Source organism: Ptychodera flava, chromosome 10 (assembly GCF_041260155.1).
Source record: "Ptychodera flava strain L36383 chromosome 10, AS_Pfla_20210202, whole genome shotgun sequence".
NCBI lineage: Eukaryota > Metazoa > Hemichordata > Enteropneusta > Ptychoderidae > Ptychodera > Ptychodera flava.
In genome coordinates this window covers 219471-231699 of record NC_091937.1, presented here as the reverse complement: position 1 = coordinate 231699, position 12229 = coordinate 219471, and the positions used below count along the sequence as shown (strand labels likewise).

At 34.7% G+C, this 12229-nt stretch overlaps 1 protein-coding gene across 3 annotated transcripts in view; it reads left to right on the top strand.

Moving 5' to 3' along the window:
* Positions 1-12229, top strand: part of LOC139141687 (ubiquitin-conjugating enzyme E2 J1-like) — a 123309-nt gene that overhangs the window by 45671 nt on the left and 65409 nt on the right. For all 3 annotated transcript variants that reach the window (XM_070711273.1, XM_070711272.1, XM_070711271.1), the window contains one exon: positions 6384-6468. In XM_070711273.1, coding sequence (XP_070567374.1) covers positions 6384-6468 — 85 coding nt within the window. The remainder of the gene's footprint in view (positions 1-6383; positions 6469-12229) is intronic.

The window sequence follows — 12229 nt, the reverse complement described above, 5'->3', positions numbered from 1 at the left end:
GAAGAAGGCTATTCCTGACCCTTTGAACCCAGTTCAGTACCATATAAGGACTGAAATAATGACATCATGCAGCCTAACAATCAAAATTTGTAGTGATTTATGCGAACTTTCCGTGAAGAGGTCAGTGGTTTTCATGAATATTTAATCAGGTCTTCAGCTTTGCTGATACGCGGACGGCCACAGCTGTGCATTGAATGAAACACGTTTTGAAAGCTTTACCATGCCGTAGACACGGAAGACGGTTATGTTATGCCAAGCTACTGCCCTCTGGGTGATAGACATGGCAGATTTTACAGTTTTTTTGAGAAAATATTACGGAAAAATGACGCGATTTGCTGACCAATTCGATCGCGATAGTGAACTTTGAACGTATCGGTGGCCAATATGGCGGCATTGTGTGATTTGTAAGGATTTGGCTAAATTGAAATGTATTTTGTCGATTTTCAAGCGAATGACTACAAATAAAACCACTTAAACTGTTGATATTGTGACCTTCTCCAGCCTGGAGCGAGATGGCCTTTGATGGTCGACCAATAGTATATGTAGCTGTTCCGAACTGTTGACGTCGCGAGACATATACTACGTGTTACGCACTTTTTCAACTGAAATAAATCTGACATGAAACTTTTTTCTCAGACAAGTGGTTTCTTTCCATTTCGTGGCGGATTTTGTGGCTTGCTTGTCAAAATATGTGATCAAACTGGCGAACAGATTGACTAGTATATCATGGTAGTAAGAGTCCGTGACTCGATAAACCACGGAGAGTTGCGTACGCGTACGTGAATCAAACTAATGTCAGTTGGTTTAAACACCAAAATTAATCGATAAAAAGGTTAGTGACATGTGTTTATGTCTTCAACCCTTCATTCTAAACATATATGCGGTTACAACTATACAGAGTCAGTTGAATACACCCAATAGTAGTGTGCATGTGTTGCACAATAGTAACCCCTCCATGTACAATATGGAACCTTGTTGTCTCTGTATGCAAATTAATTGTTTGTGTTTACATGCAAACAATTCTATAATTGATTTCTTCTAACTTTGAAGACAGATTTTAAGTAACAACAACAAAGAATATTATGAAATACGGCTAGTTTTCAATCGGGTTCGAACCCACAACATACGGCATCAGTCGCCTAGCAGAGAGGCCACAGAGAGAATCGCTCGGCTAAATCTCCACTCCCAAAAAAGAGTGGTTCAATAGCCGGCTAAGTTGTTACATTTTTCTGATTGAGACCGCTCCACACGTTGTAGAGTTCGTGAAGCACTCACGCACGCATGCTCACTCTCACACATCGCACATACAAACTTTATCGAAGCGAAGAAACGAATTCATCGCTTTAACTGGGCGAACGATAACCTCGGGGACAAAGATAGTAAACTGATGACAAAGTAAATATGTACACTGAATTTTTCCCTGGAAAATCACTGCCACTAGAGGAAATAAAATATATCAACAAGCAAACAAACAAACAAATACGATAGACAAGTAAAAGATAATGCTTAGGCAATGCAATCATGCCGTTGCTCCATACACAGTAGTTGTCAATATACGTTTAGTGTACTGCATGTAAAATATTATTTGTATTTTTGAAGAGATGCATTTGCACAGGAAGCATTTGTATTATTTTGAAAGACACTAATTGTGTGTTTGTTTTTGTTTATTATTGACATATGATGTTACATGATGCTGAAATCATGTACCTGAATTCGTGTCTTTTGATAACATGACAATTTTATGCAAGTTTGAAGGCCATTGATGAATTTTATACAGTTTTAGAAACTTTTTATTATTTTCATGGAATTTTGAACAAAAAACGAGCATTTTAGCCCAATTTCACACCTTCAATGTGTAAATTGAAACTTTTCATTGTCATAGAGAGCTTCTTCATATCCTGAGCTTTGGAAATAATAATGGGTTGTTAGGGTTTCTCATCACAGAAAATGAACTGCACCAGTTTGAAAAAAGTGTAACATGTTGAGAAGTTGGGTTCAAAAAGTCCTTGGCCTGGGAGTTGGATTGCATAGAAAGTTTATGGCACTTTAAGGGTTAAAACTCACAATGCATTTCCCTGTAGAAGGTTTGTGGATGAAATAACCTGTAGAATATTCCTGTATGAAGTACCATTCATATTTGATGCTTGTTGAATGTACTGACTGTGGAAGCTTGACAGACACAAAGAAGCATTTTTACTTTTAGGAAATGACAAATTGAATTAGATACTCTGAAAATGTCAGATATATAGATGCAAAATTGGAGCACAGTGTCATTTACACTATTTTCTTTTGTAAGTGTTCATTTTACATTTGAGGGAAATGTGTTATACATACTGTAAATTTATATTTTGTGAGCAAGCATTTGTTATGCTAATCATGGATAAATTATGCTAATCAGCTGCTGCACTTTCAAGTATTCCTGGGGGAAACACTGATAGGACCAATAAATATCCCCTCTGATTGGCATCTTTGAAAGACTATGTGACAGCACATCTTTCTCCCATACTTGTACCATCCTCTGTGTTGGCAGTGACATTCCCTGTTTTACTCAACTATACTTTTCAATGCTTTATGAGTCACCTAGCCCTACTCACAATCCTCATAAAAAAGGGGTTCATGACAAAAATGTACAACATATAAACTGTACCATTTTTCAATTCACATGCTGGACCGAACTATTACTACCCAATTTGAACATTCATCTTGTAATTGTTTTCTTCAAGATACATCAAATTGGAGTACAGTGTCATTGACACTATTTTTAGCTACTATAGACTATAGTCTACAGAAGCTATTGGGATGGGTATCTGTCCGGCGTCAGTCTGTATGTATGTATGTATGTATGTATGTATGTCCATTTGTGAGGCGTCCGTCCACTCAAATATCTTGAGAACCGCATTACTTACTGATTTGATATTTGTTGTGTAAATGAAAAATATGATTTTGAGAAACTATATTTTTTAATTTTTTGATATTGTTGAAAATAGGCAAATTAATGCCAAAAAAGGTGTTTTTGGTAAAAAATCTTCTTCTTCATAACGGCTGGTCAGACAGCTTTGTTATTTGGTATACAGGTCCCTAGGGATAACCCAAGTTAGATTTGTTCAAATTGTGATGAAATATGCAAATGTGTATCTTTAAGGAATATTTTTGTCATTTTTGGTCAAAATTTGACTTACATTGTATGTAATTCTTGTACTGTATAAACCCTATCAATTCACCCAGAAAAAAATAATTAATATGATTTTAAATAATTGAATTAATTAGGAAATCATCAAAGCCAAAATAATTTTAGTGTGGAATTATCAGAAAGTTCAACTTTTTTTGACAGTCCATAGTGAAATGCTTACCATCTTGGAGGATTAAAACATGTAAAGGCAACTTTCCTGAATCCCAACTTTGACATATTCTGAACCACCATTTATGTTATCTAAAAGAAATTGCTCATAATAGTTTGTCATGATAGGGTGGTCAAATAAATAGAGATAGAGAAAGTTCTAATTTCCATTTACGGTTGACTTGGTAAGGATAAAATAAGATTACTTTTTGAGGAAAAAATAGAGTGGTCAATTAAAAGAGTGGTCAAAGTGATAGGATTTTTATGGTAAAGCTGGGCTGTAAGATTCCTCATGTGCTATTTATAGCAATTATGCAATCTGTGTAAACAGTGCAATGAAAGTGTAACATGATTCCTTATAATGCTTTTGATGACCTTGAACTTCTTAAGTTACAAACATTTGTCTCTTCAGTGTGCTTTCTCTGAGTACGTACAGTCTCAACTTATTCAACAGAACTTACTTACAATGTTAATTTGAAAGTTAAAATGTGCTTGGTTAATAGGATGAAAAAACTGATATTGACAGATAACCAGCTCAAGATTCTTTATAACCTAACAGATATGCTGTTTTATTATGACGTAAATCTTGATTTAAGCAAGTCTTGTTTACTTTAATTAGAATGTAATTAACTCTCGTTTATATGCTATTATAGACTAATATAGTCTGATGAAATATGCAAATCTGTATTTTTACGGAATTTTTTGCCATTTTTGGTCAGGCCATCCTGAAATGAGCTATCAAAGATATCCACCTTCTTCATCTATACATGTGTCACAAAAGGTTATTCTCTACATAACACAGCAGAGCTCTGTCAACTGTTGAGTCGCTTGTTTTTTCAAAACCGCTGGTCAGACAGCTTTAATATTTGGTTTACATGTCCCAAGGATGACCTTAGTGAGATAATTTCATACAGTCAGGAAATACTTAATTTTGTATCCATGTCTATAGTAGCTTCAGGGACTTGGCCCTATGTTTTTGGTTTCTTTTGATTATGATATAAATGATTCAAACATTCCACATCAGGGCTGGGCTTGAAAGGAGCAATATGTTTGGCAAATTGAAACCAGTCAACAGCAGTCAATTGTTGTTGTATGTGATGCCAGCTTTCATGATGGACCTGTAATCCTGATCTCTTGATTGAATTCATCATGAGTGACACACATCAAGGGCTAATAAGGCAATACAATTAACCAGATATGAACTGTAAATGCTCACATGTTTCATTATATAGTGCAGTTATGTGTAAATTTGAACCTTTGCTACATGTTTACAACTTCATTGGAAAGTATTATGATGAACATAATAAACAATATTCACCACAGATTAACTCTATAGGTCATTAAGTATTAAAATATGTAATTAGCTGAAATAAAAATAATTGATTTCTTTGACTGCTATCATTGTATCACCACTTTATATAGCAAGTGTAATTGCCTTTGCTCAAGTCCTTCAAACTATATATTCCAAACTTTGAAAGCTCATTAGATATGCAAACTATAAATTAGCTGACATGAAAACTTAAGTGCGAACTGACTTCCAATATTGGTATAACCTGGTATAATCATCAATGTACATAGCATGTTATGCCAACTTTGATCAAATAAATCCAAGTATATATCCCTAATTAGGAAAGTTACTTAAATGCACACATTAGGAATTGGCTGAAGCAAAAATGCTTAATGCCTGTCAATAATGTTAGCCTACATAATAGTATCTTTAATGTACATAGCAAGTTTCATCAATTTTGGTCATGTAAATTCAAATATATATCCCTAATTTCAAAAATTAATTAAATATGCAAATTAGGAGCTGGATGAAGTAAAAATGCTTAATGACTTTCAATAATGTCGTACCGTAGCATCTTTAATGTACATAGCAAGTTTTGTCAACTTTGCTTCAGTCAATACAGATAAATATCCCTGATTATGAAAGTTCATTAAATATGCAAATAAGAAAATTGGCTAAAGTTCAAATGCTTAGTGACTGTCAATAATGTTCTATCATAGTATCTTTAATGTACATAGCCAGTTTCATCAACTTTGGTCTCGTCTATTCAGATAAATACCCCTAATTAGGAAAGTTCATAAAATATGCAAATTAGGAATTGGCTGATGTAAAATTGCTGAATGACATTTAATAATGTTCTATCATAGTATCTTGAATGTACCTAGCAAATTTCATCAATTTTGGTCATGTAACTTCAAATATATATCCTTAATTTAAAAAAAATCATTAAATATGCAAATTAGGATTTGGATGAAGTAAAAATGCTTAATGACTTTCAATAAGATTAAATCATAGTATCTTCGATATGCATACCAAGTTTCGTCGTTTGATCGAGTAAATTCAGATATATACTCCTAATTAGGAAATTTCATTAAACATGCAAATTAGTAATTATCTTTCACGTCACCCCTTTATATCTTTCAAAGCTGATATATCTTGGTGTGATCAACATTTGTAGCGAATCTCATCAAATTGTGTGCAGTCGTTGTGAATATATATCAGTTTTTTCTAAAATCATTAATTATGCAAATGAGCAAAAAGTAAGCAAGCCACATCCACCAAAAACTAATCAGTTCTTGCCATTTGCAAACTGAATCTATGTACCAGATTTGATTCTGATCTGATGAGCCGTTTTTGAGATATTGAGTACACAGACAGACAGACAGACAGACAGACAGACAGACACACAGACACACAGACAGACAGACAGACATCGCTGCGACATGCTCACGTGTGTCAATACGTGAGCAAAAAACATATCAAGGGCATGTAAGCATTATACTTCCATGAGATGGAGATAATCCCTGAATTATTTTGTACGGTAGGACAAACAGTTTCAATATGGAATCTTATATACTTCGGCATTTACTTTTCTTTTGTATTTTGTACGTGAGCATGTACACATAGCTTGGTTGTTATAGATCTAACACTGTTATGTGGGAAACAACATTTTCAAGTGTGTATTGTGCTCTGGCTTCATTCCTGCACCTTGTTGTCCCTGATTTTAACTTGGTATGTTTACGTTCCTTTTTATTCTAGCCTAATGGCAGATTTGAAATAGGCAAAAAAATTTGTTTGTCTATATCTGGATATCATCCTGAGACCTGGCAGCCTTCATGGAGTAGTAAGTATACATATGTCATCGTTTCTCCTTACCATATTGTCTTTATTTCAGCTGGACACCACACCAGCTATTTACGTACTCTGGCCAGCCATTTCACATCAACATTTGTTTTCCATAAATAAAAGGACACACATTCTGTCAACTCCCCCATCACTGATCACTTGCACAGGCCTGGAAAATTCCTGTCGCCCAACACCCGTGGCAAGTGTTATTTTTTGATTGGCAAGTGTGAAATGTTATTTCTTCGTCCAACCAACAAGTTCGTTACTTTCTCAATACGTTCTATCTTTACCACGTATTCGCGTTGACACAATTAGCCACCACTCAAAAGGCCATCCCACTAGATGTTGCCTGACAGACAAAAGACAAGTTTGTAATTTTTTCAGTATTATTTTTCAGTGGTTATTTTTACCACGCATTTGCGTTGACGCGATCAGCCGGCTATCGTTTAAAAGATCATAGTACCCGACATTGCGTTGTTCACACGTGCTGTTGTTTGATCCAAAGTCTTCTTTGAGTTTTGTTGCCAACTCGTACATTGTATTAAATATTTGATATACAACACTGACATGTTGTGTTGCATCCTCCAATTCAAATAAATCACGCAGACACTGATGTGAATGGTACTTCACCTCAATTTTTAACATAATGACCGTAGGTCATTCTGTTATTGTGGTTAGGTTGGGTTGACGTCGGACAGTGATCATATTTCTGCATTACTCTTTTTAGCTCACATTTGGTTATACCAATGTGAGTTTATCGTATAAGCTGAAGTCGATGGCGTCTGTATGTATGTGTGTATGTATGTATGTATGTATGTATGTATGTATGTATGTATGTATGTATGTATGTACGTACAGTATGTCCGTCAACATCAAAAACACGCAAACCGCTGCACATTTCAGCTTGGTATTTGGTGCGTGGATGCATCCTGGGCTATAGATGGGATTTTGTTCAAATGAAGTCTGCATTGCCAAAATTATGCAAATGAGCTTACAAAATGTGAAAATGGTTAAGAATTGATAACTCAAGAACCGCTTTTTTGATTGCTTTGAAAATTTGTGTGCAAGTACCTTAGGTTAACCATATACAGTTTTATGAATATTGTGAAGATATCCTTAATTTTGTATTTTTGCTGAATTTTTTTGTGATTTTTAGCTCCCATAGCCATATGTATATATGGCAATGGAAGCTATTCTTATAGGCTAGGGAAATGTCTGTATGTATGTATGTCTGTATGTCTGTATGTCTGTACGTCTGTATGTCTGTATGTCTGTATGTCTGTATGTCTGTCCGTCAACATCAAAAACTCAAAACCGCTGTACATTTCATCTTGATATTTGGTGTGTACATGGATGATGGGCTGTAGATGAGATTTTGTTCAAATGAAGTTGTCATTGCCAAAAATATGCAAATTAAGTGAAAAAATGTAAAAACAGTCAAAATTGAAAAAACTCAATAACCACTGAGCAGATTACATGAAAAATTAGCATGTAAGTACTTTGGGCTGACATGAAATGATTGTGCACATCTTGGGTCAGTATCTTGGACTTGCTATTTTTCATGAATTTTTGTGTAATTTTCTCCCATTTTTGGTCAAAAAATCTCCTGCTCTGAAACCACAAGTCCGATTGATTTGAAACTTGGTATGGAAGTGCATAGGAGTGACCTTTCCCAAATTTGGGCAAATCGTGGTGAAATTTGCATATTTTTAGTTTACACGTCCATAGACTCCCATGTATAAGGCAGATCTCCATAGACTCCCATGTATAAGGCCACGAAAAATAAAATTTAGTTTCTCATCGTATTCATATTGCAAAAAGGATGCAGTGACACAATTTTTAGTCCCCACAGATGAAGTCCAGTGAGCTTATAGATTGGGTCATGTCCGTCTTTCGTCCATCCGTAAGTCCATCCGTTCACGCATATATCTCGGATATTTTGACAAAATGTCATGTGACCTTGATGACCTTTGATCTCAAATATACATATTTGTCCATAACTCAGTAACCACAAGTGCTACAGCCTTCATGTATGGTATGATGGGACACCTTATGACGCAACATATTGTACCTCATTAATTATGTGCATATCTAATTTTGAGCGAGCCAATAGAGCTAGAGGTCTGATTTTTGGTATATAGGGATAACTTAGCAATACAATTTTTTTGACAAAATGTCACGTGACCTGGATGACCTTTGACCTCAAATATACATATTTGTCCATAACTCAGTAACCACAAGTGCTACACCCTTCATGTATGGTATGATGGGACAGCTTATGATGCCACATATTGTACCTCATTAATTATGCACATATCTAATTTTGAGCGAGCCAATAGAGCTAGAGGTCTGATTTTTGGTATATAGGGATAACTTAGCAAAACAATTTTTTTGACAAAATGTCACGTGACCTCGGTGACCTTTGACCTCAAATATACATATTTTTCCATAACTCGGTAACCACAAGTGCTACACCCTTCATGTTGGTATGATTGGACACCTTATGACGCCACATACTGTACCTTAATAATTATGAGCATATCTCATTCTGAGCGAGCCAATAGAGCTGGATGTCTGATTTTTGGTATATAGGGATAACTATAGGAGAGAAATTATTTGACCAAATGTCATGTGACCTCGATGACCTTTTACCTAAAATATATGTTTATGTCAATAAATAAGTGTTATGTCCTTTGTATTTAGTAGGATGGGAGACCTTATGACAACACACGCTTTACCTCATTAATTATGTACACATCTAATTCTGGGCAAGCGAATAGAGCTAGAGATCTGATTTTTTGGCATATAGGAATTAATTAGCAATATAATTTTTTTTTTCAAAATGTCATGTGACCTCGATGACCTTTGACCTTGATTATACATATATATGCATATTTCAGTAACCACAAGTTCTATACCCTCCAATTTTGATAGAATATTAGACCTGAAGATGTCACATCTTGTACCTCATTTATAATGCACATATGTATTTCTTGGCTGGCCAATACTGCTAGAGGTCTGATCTTTTTTCCCGATTTAGAACCATAACTTAGACATGCCACATGTGTTTCAAATTGGGAACAACGACATAGACCTATGTGCCCATAGATCTCAACATATACACTCCAGTGATACTTCTTAATGACCATATTTTCCTGCCCCATCAAGACTAATACTCCTATTACAAGTGGAGGACTATGTCATTGTAAATGACTTGTTGAGTTAATGGTTGTATCACAGTATTCGATATATCTCATTCTGTATTTTTTCCATTTTATATTCTGAATAATTACATTAAACATATTTCACTGTCTCCAGTACATTTCATTTAAGTATTTTCACTTCATGCACTTATCCCTTTCACACATGTTCAAATATCTGACCAGAGAACAAACACTAAATAGTCAGGATGGAGCTACAGTGTCATTGACGCTATTTTTCTCATTTTCAGTAAAAATTCTTCTTCTCTGAAACCGCCAGCCCAATCGCTCTCAAATTTGGGTTGGATCTTTGCGAAGGTGTTACTCTTCTAATTTGTTGAAATTATGACTAAAATTGGGAAAATTACTATTTTGGAGCAATTTTTGTCATTTTTGGTCAAAAAAATCTTAATCAGTATTTTCTTTTTAAAACCCCTGGACAGACAGCTTTTGCATTTGGTACACAGACGTACAGAGATGACAATAGTTAGATATGTGGAAATTGTCCTGAAATATACAAATTTGTATTTTTAAGACAATATTGTCATTTTTGGTCAAGAAAACTTGTTCTCAAAATTACTTGTTTGATAGCTTTGTAATTTGGTATAAAGTCCGGAGGGATGTTATTAGATAAATTTTCTGCTCAAAGTGTTTGGAAACCCCCAAATTTGTATATTTTAGGTAATTTTCTCTGTTTGTGCCCTTAAATGACCTACACCAACCCAGGATATGTTGTGAGACAGTTTCGAAGGCTGTGAACATAATTTTGTCATATTTGGTATCAATTTGTAGGAAAATTTGATCCAGAAAACAAAGCATAGGTGAATTTTTTTCATTTTGGACCAATTTTTGCAACTTTTCTATGTAAGACATACAAGAACTGATGAGAAATTTGGATCCAAGATAATTCCAGATGTTGTAATCACCACCCACAGTGGAAGGCATTTCACTATCTGTAACTAACTTAAGTGCTGTTTACATTAGAATGATAACACTCATGGCATTATTAAAAACTCCCCAAGGTTGTAAATATATTTCCTGTCATCTGGCGTTATGTAATACCAAGGGATGGAACATTTGATATTCAGGAGGGGATAGGGTCTAGAAGATTGATGAGGTAGCATTACTTTTTTACCAGATCCCTTGTACATTTTTTTACCCACTCCCACCTTTTCTTTTTATCAAACTTCTCTGTATATTTTTGTTGTTGACATTTGCTTATGTATTTAGGATCTGCTTGTCCCATTGCTATAGAAGTTGATATGCATGTTTCTAAAGATGACCTCCAGTACCAAAGTTGGAGACCTTATTTGCTTTTGTCATTCTTGTTTTTCCTGATTTAAATATTTCTCAAATGGACCAATTCAAACCGAATGTGAGCACACTGTCCTTGACGGTATTTTTGTTAATTGTTGAAATCCTTGCCATTCAAGTTAATTCTGATAATGATATTAAGGGTTTCAAGATAAATTTTTAAGCCAGTCTATCTAAAGATATTCGCATTTCTCAGATAACTGATGATACAACCATTTTTGTAACCGATGAAATTTCTATTTTAAGGACAATTGAGGTTGTAATTACATTCAGCTCTGTAGCAGCCCAAGTCTAAATTGAAATAAGACTGAGGGCCTTTGGGTTGGTGCGTTGAAATTTAGAAAGGATTGTTACACTGTTATAAGATGGCCAAAAGAGCCAATTAAATCCCTAGGTACTTCTCAAGCAATTCATCAATTGGATAAATAATGTATTATGTAAAAAGTTTGTGTGTGTTGAAAATTTATTATCATGGTGGTCCATTAAAAACTTGACTTTCTTTGGTAAAATTACTGTCATTAAATCTCTTGCAGCTGCTAAAACTATGTATCTCCTTAATATTTGTGATATTCCAGTTACATTTTTGAAGCGATTAGAAATGTTATTCTTTAACTTCTCATGGGGTTCCAGAATTGATAGGATTAAGTGTAACATAATTATAGGTAACTATCAGCAAGGCGGGCTTCAGATGCACGATGTCTTTTCACAAAGGAAATCTTTTCTTGCAGTCTGGGTTACACGTTTTTTGCTCACGTGTTGACACACGTGAGCATATGTCGCAGCGATGTCTGTCTCTGTGTGTGTGTGTCTGTCTGTCTGTGTACTCAATATCTCAAAAACGGCTCATCAGATCAGAATCAAATCTGGTACATAGATTCAGTTTGCAAATGGCAAGAACTGATTAGTTTTTGGTGGATGTGGCTTGCTTACTTTTTGCTCATTTGCATAATTAATGATTTTAGAAAAAACTGATATATATTCACAACGACTGCACACAGTTTAATGATATTCGCTACAAATGTTGACAACACCAAGATATATCAGCTTTGAAAGATATTAAGGGGTGACGTGAAAGATAATTAATAATTTGCATGTTTAATGAAATTTCCTAATTAGGAGTATATATCTGAATTTACTCGATCAAAATTGACGAAACTTGGTATGCATATTGAAGATACTATGATTTAACATTATTGAAAGTCATTTAGCATTTTTACTTCATCCAAATCCTTATTTGCATATTTT